The sequence below is a fragment of the Fundulus heteroclitus genome, unplaced genomic scaffold (genome assembly GCF_011125445.2).
Source record: "Fundulus heteroclitus isolate FHET01 unplaced genomic scaffold, MU-UCD_Fhet_4.1 scaffold_68, whole genome shotgun sequence".
Taxonomy (NCBI): Eukaryota; Metazoa; Chordata; class Actinopteri; order Cyprinodontiformes; family Fundulidae; genus Fundulus; species Fundulus heteroclitus.
In genome coordinates this window covers 1,499,972-1,520,676 of record NW_023397121.1, presented here as the reverse complement: position 1 = coordinate 1,520,676, position 20,705 = coordinate 1,499,972, and the positions used below count along the sequence as shown (strand labels likewise).

The 20,705-nt window shown below is 46.1% G+C and overlaps 1 protein-coding gene across 1 annotated transcript in view; it reads left to right on the top strand.

Annotated features, from left to right (window-relative positions):
* The window catches only part of LOC118561614 (NACHT, LRR and PYD domains-containing protein 12-like), a 28,548-nt gene extending 8,654 nt beyond the window's left edge, over positions 1 to 19,894 (top strand). Inside the window, exons 6-9 of the mRNA XM_036133849.1 lie at positions 8,200 to 8,382; positions 16,260 to 16,433; positions 18,935 to 19,105; positions 19,762 to 19,894. Coding sequence (XP_035989742.1) covers positions 8,200 to 8,382; positions 16,260 to 16,433; positions 18,935 to 19,105; positions 19,762 to 19,777 — 544 coding nt within the window. The 3' untranslated portion in view covers positions 19,778 to 19,894. The remainder of the gene's footprint in view (positions 1 to 8,199; positions 8,383 to 16,259; positions 16,434 to 18,934; positions 19,106 to 19,761) is intronic.
* Positions 19,895 to 20,705: the final 811 nt, after the last annotated feature.

Here is a 20,705-nt window from a genome sequence, read left to right as displayed (position 1 = left end):
CACATTGTCCCACTGATCCTGTGATATGTCGGTATTCAACTCTTCCTCCCATTTTCTCCTAACATAGTCTGTTGAGCCTCCTCTAGATCTCAACAACCCTTGGTAGAGTTTAGAAATTGTGATCTTGCCAGGTTTCGAGTAAGTTTGTGAGATCAATTGAATTATCTCGTTTGGTTCTGAGGTACAGTCCTTTAATATGTTTGTAGAGAGATATTGTCTGAATTGTAAATATCGAAAGAAGTCCCTTTTTTCTAGGTCATATTTTCGTTGTAATGTGAGGAAACTTGGCAGCGCATTTTTTTCCAGTATCTTGCAATATGCAGTTATTCCTCTCTGTGCCCAGATTTTAAAACTAGAATCTAGTCGGTTAGGGGTGAAATCTGAGTCAAAAGCGACCCATCTGAAAATTTGTATTTGGTTACCCAAATTCAATTCCCTAACCACTTCAAACCAGGTTGAGAGGGTAAACGATACGAGGGGGTCTAGTTTTTTTTGGCATGTTGCTGCAAGTTTTTGATCCCCAATCAGAGCCTGTATTGGAGTGTTACCGCACCTATTTTCTAATTCTTTCCATCCAGCTTCGAAGGTATGGTCACACCATTGTACTACTGTTTTGAGGTGAGCTGCCAGATAATAATCATAAAGATTTGGGAGTGAAAACCCCCCTTTTTCCTTCCTGATTGTAAGAGTACTGTATCTAATTCTGGGTTTCCGTCCCTTCCAAATAAAACGAGATATTAATTTGTCCCACTGACTAAACTGATAGCGAGGGATTCTGACCGGTAGTGAGGTAAACAAGTACAATAACCTAGGTAATATTGACATTTTAATAACTTCAATTCTTGAATTAAAGTCAATTATAGATTCGGACCACTGTGTGAGGTCTTGTTTAATTCTCCTATTCACGGTTTCAAAGTTTTTTTCGTACAAGTCATTCAACCGGTAAGTCAACCATATGCCCAAGTATTTGATAGTTTTCTTTGACCAATCAATGGGTATTTTATCTTTTAGCTCTGGCGAAGGGTAATAGTTAAAACACATAATCTGTGTTTTTTCCATATTAAGTCTGTATCCTGAGTAAGTGCCAAATATTTCTAGTAATTTCAAAACGGCCAGGGTGGATTCTTCCGGGTTTGTCAGGTAAAGAAGGACATCATCAGCATATAGTGCTATTTTATGTTCTCTTGAATTCATTATTATACCGTGTATATCATTGTTCTCTCTAATTGCTTGGGCGAGGGGCTCTATGTAAAGTGCAAAAAGCGTTGGGGAAAGCGGGCATCCTTGTCGAGTGGATCTTTCTAGTTTTATTGTGTCTGTCAAGCGGCCATTGATCTTGATTCTAGCTGTCGGAGACGCGTATAATGTTTTTATAATGTTGATTGAAGTATGTGAAAAACCAAATCGTTCCAAAACTAGGAATAAGTATTCCCAATTGACACAATCAAAAGCCTTTTCTGCATCTAGGCTCGCCACTATTGCAGAGTGATTGTTTGTTTGAATATTTTGAATTATGTGTAGTGAGCGTCTTATATTATCGTGAGTTTGTCGGCCAGGGACAAATCCAGTTTGATCCCCGTCGATCAGATCCGAAACAAACGTGTTCAGCCTATTGGCCAGGATTGATGCATACAGCTTATAATCTTGGTTAAGTATTGAGATCGGTCTATATGAGCTGCATAGTGTTTTGTTTTTCCCCTCTTTTGGTAATACTGTTATTATTGCTTCAGACCATGATGGCGGTGTTGTCATTTTCCCAAAAGTCCAATTTAATGATTTTAATAATACTGGGGATAGTTCTTCCTCAAATATTTTATACCATTCGCTTGGGAGACCATCGGTACCGGGTGATTTATTGTTTTTTAGTTTTTTTATTGCCGATCTTAGTTCCTTTTCAGTGATGAGCTTGGTAAAACTATTGTTCTGAGATTCCCCAATTGATGGGAGGTCCAATAAATTAAGAAATGTTTTAATATCTTCTATTTTGCTTGGTTCCTTTTGTGCGTATAAAGCTTTATAATATGTTTGAAATGTTTTGTCAATACCGTCCAAACTGTTTTCTACTATTCCTGTTTGTGGATCGGTAATGGAACAGATTGATTGCATTATTTGTTGTTTATGAATTCTTCTTGCGAGTAGTTTTGTTGCCTTTGGTCCTGTTTCATAATATGATTGTTTTAGGTATTTATATTTTTTATCTTCCTCACTCTTACATATTTCCATAATTTTTTTCCTTGTCTCTTTGATTTCCGCATTGATATTACCGAGTTGATTTTTGATTTGGATGTTTTCCAATTCTTTTAATTTAGTTTCCAATTTGTTTAACTCCTTTTCCTTCTCTTTCTTAATAGCAGTACTTATTGATATAAATTTACCTCTTAAAACTGCCTTCAATGTATCCCATAAAATATTTGGATTGACTTCTCCGTTGTCGTTCAATTCTAAGAAGTTTTTTATTTCTGTTTTTATTTCTTTAATGACATTTTTATTATTTAGCAAGCTTGTATTTAGCCTCCATATGCTTCTTTTTGGTCGAGCATCTAGATCAAGTGTTATGTAAACTGGTGAATGATCTGACAGATTTCTAGTACCGATATCACAGCTTTTTAACCTGTGTCGGTCATTCTTAAAAACCAAGAATAGGTCTATTCTTGAAAATACTGCATGAGGCGGGGAGAAATAGGTGTAATCTGTTTCCGTTGGATGCATTTCCTGCCAAACGTCTAATAAGCCAAGGTTATCGATTCCCCTCTTGAGCATTTTGCTTTGCGGTGTGCTTATTCTTTTGTGATTTGATGTGTCATTTTTATTCAAGACTGTGTTAAAGTCACCTGCGCAAATTAAAATGCCTTGCGATTCTAATGAGATGACTTCCAGCACTTTTCTTAAGAAAGAGGTGTCATAATTTGGGGGCATATATACAGAAAGGAGGGTGGTTAAACTTCCTTCAATTTTTCCTTGAACTAGTATATATCTGCCTTCATTATTGCGTATTTGCTTTATAAGTTCAAAATGTAAAGACTTGTGTATTAGCACCGCGACTCCTCTTTTATGAGCTGTCTTGCATGAGCTATAAAAAATATTCCCGAATCCGAATTTTTGTAGTTTTTCATGCTCTGTTGGGGATAAGTGAGTTTCTTGAAGAAATAGAATCTGAATTTTCTCCCTTTTTAACTTAGACATTACTCTACTCCTCTTAATAGGGTTGTTGAGACCATTAACATTCCATGAAGCTGCTCTAATATTACCATTAATCATACCTGTATACAACTTTGAACATGTCGACAGTTTGAACACAGAACACAGAGATTTAAAGAACATAACGCAAACAGGATGACTTCCAACCTCAGGGCTTCACTGTGCCCCAGCATCCTACAACCTTCTTTCTGACTTAGTGGGAGAAACAGCCCTACTCTAACTAGGGGCTCCTTCTCTGCAAAAGACAGAGTTCCTTCACGCTTGAGAGTCATTTCTTCATCTTTCCCGATCAGAGTAACCTTCTTACATTTATTGGGGGGAGGGGAGGGGGGGGGGGGTCGGATTTTAAAACTAGAGGTAAATACCGCGCGGCACTCAGATCGTCTGCAATATACTATTACCTACAGAACAATTGAGGGACCACATCAGGGACGGGAATGTTATCTTATACTTGCTCTCTCTGAAACTCTCGGAGCGTCTCTTGTACACGTTTGGAGAGCGATGCGCCCACTTTGTTCCAGTGCGCGTCCTGGTTGCCTGCCGATTCCTCAGTAGCGGTGAATGATCGCGGCGTGTTGACCCGGTATCCCCTCTTCCTCATGTCGTCGGCCGCCTCTGAAGCACTCGCGTACAGGTGTGGTCCGTCTTCCCAGTGAATCCTCATCTTAGCCGGGTAAGGTGTTTGGAAGCGTATTTTCCCTTCTTTGAGAATCTTCTTAATGTCTTTGTATTCCTTAAGCTTGTTGTTTATCTCAGTCGGCAGGTCGTGCGCAAATGAGATCAGTTTGCCTTCATAAAATATCTTCTTTCCCCACGCTGCTTTGAGGATTTTTTCTTTTATGTCATATCTGTGAAAGTTGACGAGTATGGATCTTGAGATTGATGCGTCTCGGGGTTTCGGACCCAGTGATCGATGTGCTCGTTGAATCTGAAGGTCTTGGTTGATTGAGAGCTGCTCTTTCAGAAAGTTTTCAATGAAAGTCTGCATGGCGGTACCCTCAGCTTCTTCTTTAATGCCGTAAATGCGGATGTTATTGCGTCGGGATCTCCCTTCTAAGTCAGTGACTTTATCCAGGAGAGTTTTCTGCTGTTTGAGGCAGCAAGACAGGGAGTTTCTCAAGTCCATATTCACCGTTTCCAGTTCGTTCACTCGTTGTTCGGCTTCCGTTAGCTTAGCAGCTTGATTCCGAATGTCTGCGCTGACCTCCTCCAATTTCTTGTTCATTTCACTCTTAAAGCTGTTCAGGTCTTGCTTGATGTCGTTTTTCATAGCGTTAATGTCATTTTGCATTTCTTTAATATTGTTGCATAGATTCTGGATAGCCTTTGCAGTCGTTAGCTCCCCCTCCTCGCTAGGGTCCGAGGCCTGGCTCATGTTGACTTTGCGTGCGACGTTTGTTCGAGCTGTTCCTGCCCGGTCCTGCTCTTCAACACCCCCTGGTCTCTTTTTCGATCTAACTCCACGCATTATATATCATTTTGAAGAAAAATTGAATTTCTTTATCGAGTTTGGTGGAGTTTCTTTAAACTCTGATCAGGTCAGGATTCGTTTTCAACCCGCCATCTTGAAACGCTCCCGGAAGTCTCCCGTGTAGACTTTTTATTCAAGATTTTAAACAGAAGCTGCGCTCAACCAATGACATCTGGCAGAGCCAGGACATTAGCCAATCAGGAGAGTAAGGCGGGTCTTTGCAATGCGGAAATCTACCAGTCTGAGGTTTATCGGTGTTCAATCATTATGGATGTATGGTATATGGAGCAGCAGCAAAATCATCATTACAAATAGTAGACAAATTACAATATAGGGCATTACGAATAGCTACTGGAGTAACTAAGACTACCCCCATAAATGCTATTTTAGTAGAGGCTGGAGAAACTCCTTTAGAAACGAGACGGGTCAGAATTTCCCTTTCGTACTGGATCAGAATTAAAAGTAGTAGTGAAGAAAACCCAGCAACAAGCATTATAAAGAACTGTTGTGAATATTCCAAATTTACAAGAAAGGGTTTTGGCTGGACTGTGAATAAATGGACAAAAATATATGAGTTAGATGATAAGACATTTTCAAAAAATAACCCAATTAGTGCTGTGCCACCATGGTTGTTTCCAGAAACCAAAGTTGACCTTAAAATACATGATATGAAAAGAGAATGGAAACATAATGAAGTCGGGGTTAAAACTAGCATATATATTAGACAATGGTATTATAGTTATTTACAAATATACACAGATGGTTCAAAAAATTCAAAGGGAAATGTGGGAATAGGGATATTCATTCCGGAGTTTAATAAATGTATCTGTAAAAGATTAACAGACCTGTTATCTATATACACAGCAGAAATGTTTGCAATTATTTTTAGTTTACAGTGGGTGGAGGAGGTTAGACCGGATAGGGTGGTAATTTGTACAGATGCAAAAGCTGCAATAGAAAGTATTCACTCAGGAGGAAATAATAGGAAAGACCTTGTGTTAGAAATTTATCAGAGTTTATTTAGGTTATTTAGATGTGGAATAGATGTTCAGTTCTGTTGGGTACCGGCACATGAAGGGGTGATAGGAAATGAAAAAGCAGACAAGCTCGCTAAAAAGGCTTTAAAAAGCAGAATGTAGTTGAGATTACATTTGGGAAAGGGGAAGGGAAATCAATAATTAAAAAGAAAGAAACAGAAATGTGGCAAAAAATATGGGGTGAAGATGAGAAAGGAAGATTATATAGGATTCAAAAATCTGTAATAATTGAAAATTATGGAGAAAGAAGCAGAAGGGAAGAGATAATTTTTACTAGATTAAGAACTGGACACATATCTGAATGAGTTTTTGTATTTACTAGGGAAGAGAAATAATGATATATGTGAGGGTTGTGGAGGAAAAGAGAATGTGGATCATGTTCTGATGAAATGCATTAAATATGCAACCGAAAGAGAGAGGATGAGGAAAGTAATTATGGAAAATGGGAAAGAATGGAGTATTAAAGGACTATTAGGGCGAAATGGAGACAGAGAGGAAAATATGGTCATTAATAAAGCATTGTTTTTATTTTTACATAACACAAAATTAAAAAATACAATATAGTAGGTGGAACCATAGAGCTACACACTCATGAACATAGGTGGCAGTATGCACCTATAAGTTGTTTGCAATCCGCCAATAAAAGGAAAGAAGAAGAAGAAGGTGTTCAATCATTTTAACTTTTGGAAGAACATCTCAAACTGACCTCAGATGCATGAATGAACGTAGTGGTGGTCAAAGGTTTTCTTTGGATTTATGCAAACCAGCAGGTCAGAAAGTTCAATGCATAAAACAGCTGACAACAACTTCCCTCGGTAAGTGTGTCTGTTGCTGTTATGTTTTATTTAAAACTGAAAGAGTAACGCTGTAGCTCGGCTCATTTAGCATGACCCGCTTTTTTAAAAAAAGAAGAAGGAGGGTCGGAATGTGAAACGATGTCCAGGTTTGACTGGGTCTGATTCGGAAAAAGTAAAAACAAATCATAAATATTATTCCACCTGCGCTTTTCTGTAACAAAGAAGGTCGTGGAGGGGCTGTTGACCATCCCCAGCAGTCAATGAGTGAGAGGTGGGGACACAGAGTATATAGGATTGATTTATATTGAATGTTACAGTGGAGTTAATGTACAGGTGTGAAGAAGATGATGTAATGATGCAAGCTGCTGTCTTTTGAATTAGCTGCAATTTATGGAGGGTTTTGAAATTGTAAAGTGGAAAGCTGAGTGGACTGTGGACCAGTTTGGCAAAAGTGTGAAGGAAGAACTTGATGCTGTAAATATGAAAGTTAACCAGGTGATGTTATGGATGTGGAAAGTGAAGAAGATTATGCAGAGGGCTATCCTTGATGGTGAAAAGGCTTTGAAGCTGGAAGGTGGAGAGATACAGGAATTGTCAATGGAACTGTCAGATTTGGTTAAAGTGGACTTGTTACAATAAGCAAATGAGGTTACTAAGGTGGCATGATGTCCACGGCCCGGGAATATATGAGCTGACTAGAAAATGTTTTCAGTCAAATTGATTATTTTTGCTTTAACCCCTGAATATTATGGATTTATATTAATACATGTCTTGTGTCCTTCACATTTGTAAATTAATTTTGTTGTCTGTTTTTAAAGAGTATTAATACGTTTTCTGCTCAAAGCGGTTAAAGTAAACTAAGACCCACTCCCGAGTCCCGACAGTAGATGGCGCAAGTTTAAAAACAATAGTCTAACCTACTGGATCTAGCTAGCTACCTGAAAGAGCAGCTGCTAGCTAACCATTATTAATAAAACTTTGATTCATTAATACAACTTTTGAAGTTATCCCCCCCCCCCCCCCCCCCCCCCGCTCTGTTTTTTGGCAAATCGCACACTGGCGGAGAGCATGCTGTGAAGAAAAGCTGCTTTATTGATGCAGTTGTAGTAACACACTGTGTTCTAGTGGAAGTAACGTAACGCCATTATCTGTTACATTAAGTCATGACTCTCTTTACTAAATGAAAACTGGAGCCTCCTGGTTTCTTTTTGATACATTACCAGTAATTTTACCCAGTTTGGTCACTTCCAGTAAAAGGAAGAGGCGTCACTTGTATGTATAGTTAGAGATGATTTGGAAGTGAGATGAAGCCAAAACAACCATAGTGTATTATCACTAGACTCACATATGTCTAGAGATAATCTGGTGATAATTTCCATAGAGGAGACGGCCAAATGCTACCATGGACATCCAGATAGATTTAGTCAGTTCTGTTGTTTTACTCTAGATGATCTTTCTTCATCTTTGTGATTAAATTAAGCTTTTAACCAAAGCAGAGACACAGCAGCTCTGCAGTAGAACCAAGACCTGAAGAGACTGAAGAGATTCTCTGTGTGGGTCAAACAGGACATTGATGTGAAGAGCAGATGTTCATCTGATGATGACATCACTGTTTAGTCATCATCTTTTAGTCTCTTTATCAGTGTTTATTAGTCTGATTTAACTACAACTGATCTGATTCTTTCTCTCATCACAGACTAGTGGGCTGTGATCTCTCACTGACTGAATGTGAAGTTGTGGCCTCAGCTGTGAAGTCCAACCCCTCCCTGACTGACCTGGAAATAGATCACATCTATAATTATGGAACCTTTGGAAACTCTGAGATGAAGCATCTCTGTGAGATCCTGGAGACTCCATTCTGTAAAGTAAAGACGCTGGAGTAGGTTTTATCTTCACTGCTACTTTAAAACTTATTTTAATTAATAATTTTGTTCTGACATTTTTTCTTTACAGACAACCTGCTGTCCAAATGTTTTGCCTTGTCAATTATTTATTTTCTTCTTTGATATTTTCAGTATTGAACATTTAACACTTAAAATGTTTTGGACTGAAGAACAAAAATTATGAAAATAAGTCAAATGATGTGAATTATTGATGGAGATGTTTTAATTTTATTTGGGAAAGATTTAGATTACAAGATCAGATCATTTAGCTTTATTTTTAATTTCTTTGTCACATCTTTACATGAAACATTAATCTTTGTTCCTCCAGAGTAGTGCCAGGATCACATTCATACACATAAACAGTAAAATAACAATAATAAAACAGCATTATCCAACAAATGAATGTCTGATAAGAACAAAGAGAGAAAATGTAAACTAAATCAAAGCGACGGCACCAGCAGGTTGCATGTTCTCCCTGTGCATGCGTGGGTTCTCTCTGGGTACTCCGGCTTCCTCCCACAGTCCTAAAACATGACTGTTAGCTTAACTGGCCTCTCTAAATCCTCCTTAGGTGTGAGTGTGTGTGTGAATGGTTGGTTGTCCTGTCTGTCTCTGTGTTGTCCTGTGATAGGCTGCTTACCTGTCCAGGTGAAGCCCGCCTCTCAGCCACTGACAGCTGCAGATAGACACCAGCAGCCCTCAGGACCCCAGCAGGGATAAGCCTGGTGGAAAATGGTTGGATGGACGGCACCAGCAGGTTCCAGCAGCTCAGCTTTGTCCTGAAGCTGCTGTTCTGTTGGTGCGGCTCAGAGAGGAACCGTCCTCTTCAGTCTGACAGCTCAATCAGACAGAACCAGAACCAGGAGCCAGCAGTGTGGCTATTAAAACTACAGCACAATATTGAAAAGTAAAAAGCTCTACTGCAGCAGACGCTCTCTGGACTCAGCGCTACCGTTCAGCAACAAGCCAACAAGTTTGAGCACCAAGAAGGAAAGCAAAGAAAAACTGAAGAATCATCATTTCTATTAGTCTGCAGACCATTTCTGCCTGGCAGACCATGATCCAGAGGAACATCTGGCTCCAGCTGTTCTCCTCCATCCTCCTCCTCCCAGGATGTGAAAAAGGAGGTGCTGGGAGCCCCATCAGCCCGGATGCTCTGTTGGCTCCTCACTTTAAATCGGCGCTGGAGAAGATCCAGAAGAACGCCGAGGAGTCAGAGACGCTTCAGGACCTGGTGAGGCCTCGCTCCGGGCCGACGTCCCTCGCTGGTCTGCCGGCTGCTTGGAGCACCGTGGCCAGGAGGTCAGGAGTTCAGGCGCTCCACGCCTCCTGGACCCTCCCTCTGCTCCTCCATCAGCCTCCTTCATCAGCCTCCTCCTCCATCAGCCTCCTCCCTCTGCTCCTCCATCAGCCTCCTCCTCCATCAGCCTCCTCCTCCTCCATCAGGACCCTCCTCCATCAGCCTGCTTCTCCCTCTGCTCCTCCATCAGCCTCCTCCTCCTCCTCCTTCAGCCTCGTCCTCCATCAGCTCCTCCATCAGCCTCCTCCTCCATCAGGACCCTCCTCCATCAGCCTCCTCCTCCATCAGCTTCCTCCTCCTCCTCCATCAGCCTCGTCCTCCATCAGCTCCTCCATCAGCCTCCTCCTCCATCAGGACCCTCCTCCATCAGCCTCCTCCTCCATCAGCCTCCTCCTCCATCAGCTTCCTCCTCCTCCTCCATCAGCCTCCTCCTCCATCAGCCTCCTCCTCCCTCTGCTCCTCCATCAGCCTCCCTCTGCTCCTCCATCAGCCTCCTCATCCTACTCTCCTCCTCCCCTCCTTATATTCTCCTTCTCTTATTCTTCTGTCTTCCTTCTCTCTTCCTCTCTCCTCCTTCCCTCCTCCTCCTCTTCCTCCTCTACTCCCTCTCTCTTCCTCTCTCCTCATCTCCTCCTCCTCCTCTCATTTTTCTCTCCTTATCTCCTCCTCCTCCTCTCATTTTTCTCTCCTCCCTCTCTCCTCCTCTCCTCCCTCCCCCTCTCCTCCCTCTCTCCTCCTCCTCTCTCCTTCTCCTTTCCTCCTCCTCTCTCCTCCTCCTCTCCTCCTGCTCTCTCCTTCTCCTCTCCTCCTCCTCTCCTCCTCCTCTCCTCCTCCTCTCTCCTTCTCCTCTCCTTCTCCTCTCCTCCTCCTCTCCTCCTCCTCTCTCCTCCTCCTCCTCCTCCTCCACGCTGCACCTCCTCTCTCCTCCACGGTTCCGAGGAGTCATGGAGACGGTTCTAGCGTCTCCAGAGCAGAGCGCTGCACCTCCTCTCTCCTCCACGGTTCAGAGGAGTCATGGAGACGGTTCTAGCGTCTCCAGAGCAGAGCGCTGCACCTCCTCTCTCCTCCACGGTTCAGAGGAGTCATGGAGACGGTTCTAGCGTCTCCAGAGCAGAGCGGCTGCACCTCCTCTCTCCTCCACGGTTCAGAGGAGTCATGGAGACGGTTCTGGCATCTCCAGAGCAGAGCGCTGCACCTCCTCTCTCCTCCTCCACGGTTCAGAGGAGTCATGGAGAAGGTTGTAGCGTCTCCAGAGCAGAGCGCTGCACCTCCTCTCTCCTCCTCCACGGTTCAGAGGAGTCATGGAGAAGGTTGTAGCGTCTCTAGAGCAGAGCGCTGCACCTCATCTCTCCTCCTCCACGGTTCAGAGGAGTCATGGAGACGGTTCTAGCGTCTCCAGAGCAGAGCGCTGCACCTCCTCTCTCCTCCACGGTTCAGAGGAGTCATGTAGACGGTTCTAGCGTCTCCAGAGCAGAGCGCTGCACCTCCTCTCTCCTCCACGGTTCAGAGGAGTCATGGAGACGGTTCTAGCGTCTCCAGAGCAGAGCGCTGCACCTCCTCTCTCCTCCACGGTTCAGAGGAGTCATGGAGACGGTTCCAGCGTCTCCAGAGCAGAGCGCTGCACCTCCTCTCTCCTTCTCCACGGTTCAGAGGAGTCATGGAGACAGTTCTAGCGTCTCCAGAGCAGAGCGCTACACCTCCTCTCTCCTCCACGGTTCAGAGGAGTCATGGAGACGGTTCTGGCGTCTCCAGAGCAGAGCGCTGCACCTCCTCTCTCCTCCACGGTTCAGAGGAGTCATGGAGACGGTTCTAGCTTCTCCAGAGCAGAGCACTGCACCTCCTCTCTCTTCCACGGTTCAGAGGAGTCATGGAGACGGTTCTGGCGTCTCCAGAGCAGAGAGCTGCACCTCCTCTCTCCTCCACAGTTCAGAGGAGTCATGGAGACGGTTCTAGCGTCTCCAGAGCAGAGCGCTGCACTTCCTCTCTGCTCCTCCACGGATCAGAGGAGTCATGGAGACGGTTCTAGCGTCTCCAGAGCAGAGCGCTGCACCTCCTCTCTCCTCCAAGGTTCAGAGGAGTCATGGAGACGGTTCTAGCGTCTCCAGAGCAGAGCGCTGCACCTCCTCTCTCCTCCTCCACGGTTCAGAGGAGTCATGGAGACGGTTCTAGCGTCTCCAGAGCAGAGCGCTGCACCTCCTCTCTCCTTCTCCACGGTTCAGAGGAGTCATGGAGACGGTTCTAGCATCTCCAGAGCAGAGCGCTGCACCTTCTCTCTCTTCCACGGTTCAGAGGAGTCATGGAGACGGTTCTGGCGTCTCCAGAGCAGAGCGCTGCACCTCCTCTCTCCTCCACGGTTCAGAGGAGTCATGGAGACGGTTCTGGCATCTCCAGAGCAGAGCGCTGCACCTCCTCTCTCCTCCACGGTTCAGAGGAGTCATGGAGACGGTTCTGGCGTCTCCAGAGCAGAGCGCTGCACCTCCTCTCTCCTCCACGGTTCAGAGGAGTCATGGAGAAGGTTGTAGCGTCTCCAGAGCAGAGCGCTGCACCTCCTCTCTCCTCCTCCACGGTTCAGAGGAGTCATGGAGAAGATTGTAGCGTCTCTAGAGCAGAGCGCTGCACCTCCTCTCTCCTCCTCCACGGTTCAGAGGAGTCATGGAGACGGTTCTAGCGTCTCCAGAGCAGAGCGCTGCACCTCCTCTCTCCTACACGGTTCAGAGGAGTCATGGAGAAGGTTGTAGCGTCTCCAGAGCAGAGCGCTGCACCTCCTCTCTCCTCCTCCATGGTTCAGAGGAGTCATGGAGACGGTTCTAGCGTCTCCAGAGCAGAGCGCTGCACCTCCTCTCTCCTCCTCCACGGTTCAGAGGAGTCATGGAGAAGATTGTAGCGTCTCTAGAGCAGAGCGCTGCACCTCCTCTCTCCTCCTCCACGGTTCAGAGGAGTCATGGAGACGGTTCTAGCGTCTCCAGAGCAGAGCGCTGCACCTCCTCTCTCCTCCACGGTTCAGAGGAGTCATGGAGACGGTTCTAGCGTCTCCAGAGCAGAGCGCTGCACCTCCTCTCTACTCCTCCACAGTTCAGAGGAAACATGGAGACGCTTCTAGCGTCTCCAGAGCAGAGCGCTGCACCTCCTCTCTCCTCCACGGTTCAGAGGAGTCATGGAGACGGTTCTAGCGTCTCCAGAGCAGAGGGCTGCACCTCCTCTCTCCTCCACGGTTCAGAGGAGTCATGGAGACGGTTCTAGCGTCTCCAGAGCAGAGGGCTGCACCTCCTCTCTCCTCCACGGTTCAGAGGAGTCATGGAGACGGTTCTAGCGTCTCCAGAGCAGAGCGCTACACCTCCTCTCTCCTCCTCCACGGTTCAGAGGAGTCATGGAGACGGTTCTGGCGTCTCCAGAGCAGAGCGCTGCACCTCCCCCCCCTCCTCCATGGTTCAGAGGAGTCATGGAGACGGTTCTGGCATCTCCAGAGCAGAGCGCTGCACCTCCTCTCTCCTCCACGGTTCAGAGGAGTCATGGAGACGGTTCTGGCGTCTCCAGAGCAGAGCGCTGCACCTCCTCTCTCCTCCTCCACGGTTCAGAGGAGTCATGGAAACGGCTCTAGCGTCTCCAGAGCAGAGCGCTGCACCTCCTCTCTCCTCCACAGTTCAGAGGAGTCATGGAGACGGTTCTAGCGTCTCCAGAGCAGAGCGCTGCACCTCCTCTCTCCTCCACAGTTCAGAGGAGTCATGGAGATGGTTCTAGCGTCTCCAGAGCAGAGCGCTGCACCTCCTCTCTCCTCCACAGTTCAGAGGAGTCATGGAGACGGTTCTAGCGTCTCCAGAGCAGAGCGCTGCACCTCCTCTCTCCTCCACGGTTCAGAGGAGTCATGTAGACGGTTCTAGCGTCTCCAGAGCAGAGCGCTACACCTCCTCTCTCCTCCTCCACGGTTCAGAGGAGTCATGGAGACGGTTCTAGCGTCTCCAGAGCAGAGGGCTGCACCTCCTCTCTCCTCCACGGTTCAGAGGAGTCATGGAGACGGTTCTAGCGTCTCCAGAGCAGAGCGCTGCACTTCCTCTCTGCTCCTCCACGGATCAGAGGAGTCATGGAGACGGTTCTAGCGTCTCCAGAGCAGAGGGCTGCACCTCCTCTCTCCTCCACGGTTCAGAGGAGTCATGTAGACGGTTCTAGCGTCTCCAGAGCAGAGCGCTACACCTCCTCTCTCCTCCTCCACGGTTCAGAGGAGTCATGGAGACGGTTCTAGCGTCTCCAAAGCAGAGCGCTACACCTCCTCTCTCCTCCTCCACGGTTCAGAGGAGTCATGGAGACGGTTCTGGCATCTCCAGAGCAGAGCGCTGCACCTCCTCTCTCCTCCACGGTTCAGAGGAGTCATGGAGACGGTTCTGGCGTCTCCAGAGCAGAGCGCTGCACCTCCTCTCTCCTCCACAGTTCAGAGGAGTCATGGAGACGGTTCTAGCGTCTCCAGAGCAGAGCGCTGCACTTCCTCTCTCCTCCTCCACGGTTCAGAGGAGTCATGGAGACGGTTCTAGCGTCTCCAGAGCAGAGCGCTGCACCTCCTCTCTCCTCCACAGTTCAGAGGAGTCATGGAGACGGTTCTAGCGTCTCCAGAGCAGAGCGCTGCACTTCCTCTCTGCTCCTCCACGGTTCAGAGGAGTCATGGAGACGGTTCTAGCGTCTCCAGAGCAGAGCGCTGCACCTCCTCTCTCCTCCACAGTTCAGAGGAGTCATGGAGACGGTTCTAGCGTCTCCAGAGCAGAGCGCTGCACCTCCTCTCTCCTCCACGGATCAGAGGAGTCATGGAGACGGTTCTAGCGTCTCCAGAGCAGAGCGCTGCACTTCCTCTCTGCTCCTCCACGGTTCAGAGGAGTCATGGAGGCGGTTCTAGCGTCTCCAGAGCAGAGTGTTGCACCTCCTCTCTCCTCCACGGTTCAGAGGAGTCATGGAGACGGTTCTAGCGTCTCCAGAGCAGAACGCTGCACCTCCTCTCTCCTCCACGGTTCAGAGGAGTCATGGAGACGGTTCTAGCGTCTCCAGAGCAGAGCGCTGCTCTCCTGTCAGAACTGCAGGAACTCCTGGATAAAGACGTCATTTCCAGGGTTCTCCACGGGGTTCTATTGCCTTTATTTACTGGTTCTGATCACAGAGAGACGGGTCCACATGCTGACAGTCAGACAGCTGCTGGAGAACGTTCTCCAGAACCACTGGTTCTCCTCCATAGATCTGAAGGACTACTTCCATGTTCCATCATCCCCAAACACAGGAAGTATCTGCGCTTCTCCTTCCAGGGGATTCCCTGTCACTACAACCTGCCGTTGGGTTCCTCTCTGGTTCCACGCACGTTCTCCAGATGCCGCTGCGCTCTGCAGGGATGAGAATCCTCTTTTATGTGGACCACCTGCTCTTGCTGGCTCGGTCCAGAGAGGAAGCGGCGGTGCAGACCAGAGCTCTGGCTCCACAGCTGACAGAACTGGGTTCTCCATAAAGTGCTAAAAGGTTGTGTTCTGCGTCCCAGCTGCTAGGAGCTAAACTGGGCCACCATGAGAGCCCAGAGCAGACGCTGTCAGCGCTGCTCCGCCGGGTCACACCTCCACACAGTGACAGCTCTGTCCGTCATGCGGCTGCTGGGGATGACGTCAGCGGCCCACCTGCTGCTTCCGCTGGCTCTGCTTCATAGGAGGCGCCTGCCTGCAGAGATGCTTCACCCGCCTGCGCAGAGACCCTGTGGCCAGAAGAGGCAGAGGATGACTGCAGTCCCTCCGTCAGTGGGAGCCCACCTGGCCCACTGGGGAAACCCCCCCACTGTGTCAGAGGGAGTTGCCCTCAGCAGACCAGAGTCACACGTCCCGGTGTTCACAGACGCTGTCAGGCTGGGAGGAAGGTGTCTGTCCCAGGTAGTGGCAGAGAAGTGGCCACACCACATGTCTCTCCACATAAAGGTGCTGAAGCTGACTCAGCATTTTGCTCCTCATCTGCTGCGGGACCAGCAGCTTCTGATCCACACCCACAACAGGCTCACAGCAGCGGCATAAAGCGCCAAGGCTGCTGCTTTAGCTTGAAGATGAATCCAGAACAATGTGAGCTGAAACTCTGTTAAATGATCCATGTTTAGAACATTGTGGCTCTGAGAACCACTGTTCTAGCAGAACCCTGAGCCAGACTAGAAGACAGCAGCATTTTAAACAGACGCCAGAGCCATCAGACTTAAATATCCAGCAGCAGCAAGTGATCATGGATGGATTTATGTTCAAGGAGAGTTTATTGTTGGCTGCTAATCTCCAAGCTCTAGTGCCCCCCCCCCCCCAACCCTAAGCCCAGAACATCTTCATCAGCAGCCGCCACTGCTGAGAACCACACCTTGATCTGGACCTTCACACGTCATGATAACATGTTCTGGTTCTGCTGGCTTTAACTCTTTAAATCAGTTCTACTGGATCACATATCAGACATCAGTTCATCATGTTTCTGGCACTTTTACATTCAGGGACATTCATTTTCTACATTTGATCATTTATTTGTTCATGTTTCAGTTTTAACCTGCATCCTGGTGGCTTCAGCTCACATCTTTCATTCTTTATTCAGATTGAGGAGCTGCAGTTTGTCAGAGATCAGCTGTAAACATCTGGTCTCTGCCCTGAAGTCCAACCCGTCCCATCTGACAGAACTGGACCTGAGCAGAAACGACCTGAAAGATGGTGGAGTGAAGGAGCTCTGTGGTTTCCTCCAGACTCCCCTCTGCAAACTACAGACACTGAGGTCAGACTCCATGTTTTAGTTCTGATATCTGTGATGTGAAAGTTGTGTTGACACTAAACTGCAGACATCTGGCTGATATTCTACTGATCCACACTGAGGATCTTCATGGTAAAGTCTGCTTTCTTCTTCACTGCTTTGCTCCACTTAAAGTTTCTTTCTTTTTCTAACTTCCTGTCAGCATTTATTCAATAATCAGCAGAAAACATGAAACAATGAGCTGAATTTCAGTTTAGAGTTGCAGCTTTTATCCAGAACTGAGGAAGAGGAAGAGAGAAGAAATAAAATGCTGATGTTTCATTTATTTGAAGGTTTTTAATCTCTTTAAACCTTCATCAGGTCAGTTTTTCTCCATTTTCTACAGGATGATGTTAAAATAATTGAATAAGTGGATGTAATTGAGCTGAAAAGCAAAGTTCAGATCTTGTATTGTAATAAATCTTTGCTGAGTTTGTTCCTGGACTTGGAGCCAGTTTTTAATGTTGTCTCTCTGTGTAACTGAGTCTGAGCCCTGATCTCAGGTCAGAAGCGGACAGCATTGGGACCCCCAGTGTGTAGAAATGCCCCTCATGTGAAGCGGCTCAGAGGGGATTCAAGCCAGTTTAGAAAAGTCAATTTCAGCTCCTGGAATCTGTGTGACAGGAACAAATCTATAATCCCTGATTGATGCTTCAGCACTTTTAGAAGCTCTGCAAGGATTTTACTGACTAAAACACTCAGACACAACATGTCACAGTAGCAGGTTCTGCTTCTGGGAGCTTCAGCTCCTAAAGTCAGTTTACATGAAATATTCTCCATCACATCATGTTTTTATGGCTGTGGAATCATTAAAATAGTTCATTTATCTGCATTAATCTCCATTTGTTCATATTTGCTCCACAGTTGCTGCTGACTTGTTTGTTTTCTGTGAAACTTGAATAATTTGGCTGCAGAAGCTGAGTTTGTATTGATGGAGCTGCTGGTGGAGCTGACAGAGGTGAAGAGCTGAAGTCAGCAGGGCTGTCATTTAGAAAGCTTGCTGACACTAAATGGAGCTGAAATGTGCGTACGCCACTTTCCACCAGAAGTTAGGATCTCTAAAAATGAACTTAGGGGAAAATGTGTGGTCCTCATGCCAGCTCTGACCCAGGCGTACGCTCATTTTGGAGACGGGGAAACTGGAGACGCAGATGGTGAAGTGGTGAATTACAGCCAACCTGCATGAGGATTCCTCTCAGACGTTCACTTTCACTCCATATCAGACTTTAATCAGAGATCATCTTGATCAGAAGCATTAAAACCTCAGTATTATTCATTCTGCTGCTGGTGACTCTTAAATCCATCTGGGACATTTCAGATAAATCTAAATGCCCATAAGCCATCTTAAATCTTAAATCAAAGTCTGCTAACATCTTCTCTGGGTTTTCTACCTTCACATTCCTCTCTCCAATCATCACCAGGGTGACGTGTTCCACAGATTATTGTGACCAGGTGAGCAGCAATCACTTTAATTGCTGCAAACAGTCAAACACACTCGTGCGTAATGCTGCTGGCTGGATGCATTGGCACTGCTGGAAGACCGTGCAGATGGAGAATTGAGGAAACGCGCTTTCAGGGATCAAAGATTTCCTGGCCAATAATGAGGACTGGCCAATATCCTGCTTCTGACTCCCAGCATGCATTGTGCTGTTCCCCACAGGGGAAAGTGGCTCCACCTCCCTGTGAGGAGGTGAAAGGCAGCTCTCCACCCCCCAGAGAGCAGAGAAGGAGGCTTTCTGCTCACACCCAGGCAGTGCTCACCTTTTTAGGGGGGGGGGGCCTCTCTCCTCTGAATGTGGATCTGAACCCACAGCCACAGGGGAATTTCAACACGGAGCACAGCGTGGTTTACTTTTTAACAACTTATTCTAACAGCTTCTTAACAACTTGTTTTAATGTGGACAACATCTGAGCTTTTACCTCTGATTTCCACATTTAATAAACGCCTCTCTGGGAAATTTTCCCAACGTTTCTTTGCTTTTTCTCCGTGGCTGCCACGTCACCATGATGAAAAAATGATCAGCTGACACATTTTCTACACATTAACATTCATGAGGTGCTTTGCATCGAGCGTTTCTGCTTGAATCTTGGCGTGTAGAGGGCAGAACCTGAGCCAGAACCTGGTACCAAATGTATCGCTACAGCTGGGATCTAGAAAGGAAAATGGCTGCTGCTGTGTCTGAGCATGGTTTGATTCATCTGAATATTTTTACCATACTCCATTTTCTTTTTCTTGGCGTTCACTTTTAGTACGGATTCCACACAAAGTTTCTAAATGAGAGCCAGGACTGTAAAAACTGCTAAACAAGTTTTAACTGTTGAAAGTTCTGATATTGTTGATTGTTGAAGAGCTGAAGTCAGCAGGTCTTTATTGAAGCAGCAGCTTGTTGTCATTAATATTAATGAGAGTTCTTTAACTGGTTCTGTTGGACTGTTAGAACCTGCATCCTGGTGGCTTCAGCTCACATCTTTCATTCTTTATTCAGATTGTATGGCTGCAGTTTGTCAAAGATCAGCTGTAAACATCTGGTAACGGCGCTGAAGTCCAACCCGTCCCATCTGACATACCTGGACCTGAGAGAGAACAACCTGAAGGAGTCAGATGTTCAGCAGCTGCAGGATCTTGTAAAGAGTCCAGACTACAAACTGAAAACTCTGTAAGTAGATGGTTGGAGTGAGTCCAGCTGCTGTCAGCAGAACTGTTCTGAACCCAGTTGGTACCAAAGCAAAGATCCAGTGTTTCCAGTAAAGCTGCAGCTTCTCAGTGGGAGGAGAATGGTGACAGGCTTCCTGATTGGACACAAAGACAACAATGAGCCAATCAGAGGAGCCAGCAGCTTGTTGTCTTCCTGTCTTTGTGTCCATGTGAAGATGACTGTTGTTGTTGTGTTCATGTCTTCCAGCTGACAGCCTTCCACCATGTCTAGAGACAGTGGTCCTCATTCATCAAGCTGTGGAGCATCAGATCTGATCTCAGACTCTTTGTTCTCTCATTTCAACAGCAAACAGCTGATCAGTTTCATCTTAGTCACAGCTCTGAGATCAGTCTGACTGCAGCCTGCAAATCACTGATTTCACAGCCCATCATTCCATTTAGTCACCATGTGGTCTTTCTACAGAGCACAAGCTCTGCTGAAGTCCACTCAGCACATCTGGACATGTGTCCTTCTCTCACTAGTTTCATCCAGATGTGTTCAGGGACAGCCTCCATGTTTCTTAGTCAGCTGATGTTTCAGGAACAGATGTTCATGTTCAGCTTCCAGAGGCTGAAACACTCACTGATCTCCTCTGTTGCTCCTTCTTCTCTCTGCAGGGAGTGGAGGTCCTGATGATCTTAGTGGAGGAGAGAAGCTGAGCTGTCCTGATGATCCAGAGGTTGAAGCTGCAGCAGTTTGACTTTAAAGAGACTCTGACTGGATCCTGATGATGAACTCTGACCTTAGAGATGTTGATCCTGTTTATCTGATCATGTCTGTCATTTAGTGTCTGATATTGTTTGTCTCTGTGGACCAATGAGGATCAAATGAAAACTAAGCTGCATTTAGTGGCTCCATGGAGTTTTGATCTGAATCTGATGAAACTGCAAAGTTGATCTTTTTTCTCTCTGCTTCATTTTCAGCCTGTAAGCCAGAAATCTGAAATAAAGCTCAACTCTAAAGTTTTCAGGCTGCATGTTTGCTTCATTGTGATGCAGTTTCTGCAGGTTTTTCAGCATATTTTAGATGTTTTCTGCAAATGTTTGGGCAGCTCTGCTCCTTTTATCTGTTGCTGCAAACAGCTCAGTGAGTAAATGATGGTTTCTTCAATCAGAGGATGAAGCTTTTCTTCAGGATTTTACATCAAATCTTTTTATTTCCTTCTTTCTGAAGGTAAAATCTAAAAGTGAGTAAAGATAAAGTTTGATCTGCTCCAGCTTCTCCTTTGGTGAGCATGGAAACACTTTCTGCAGCAGCTCAGAGACTTTCAGATCTTCTCTGGAGGATTTTCTCTGTTCTTCCTGCAGAACGGTTCTGGTTCTGTTGGATCTGAGGCTCATCATGCAGCTCTGCTCTGCTGAGGTCAGAACATAGATTTTAATCCTGTTTAGGGACTGTGGGGGTAAAACCTTCACCTGCAGCTCCTCATCAAGTCCACTGTGGACGTTGGAGAAGGAAAAGAGATTTTCTCTTTTCATCAGAAATTCAAACATGAATCATTTCCTTTTTTCTCGTTTCCTGGACATTTCAGACGGACCAGAACCAGAATCTACAGAACCTG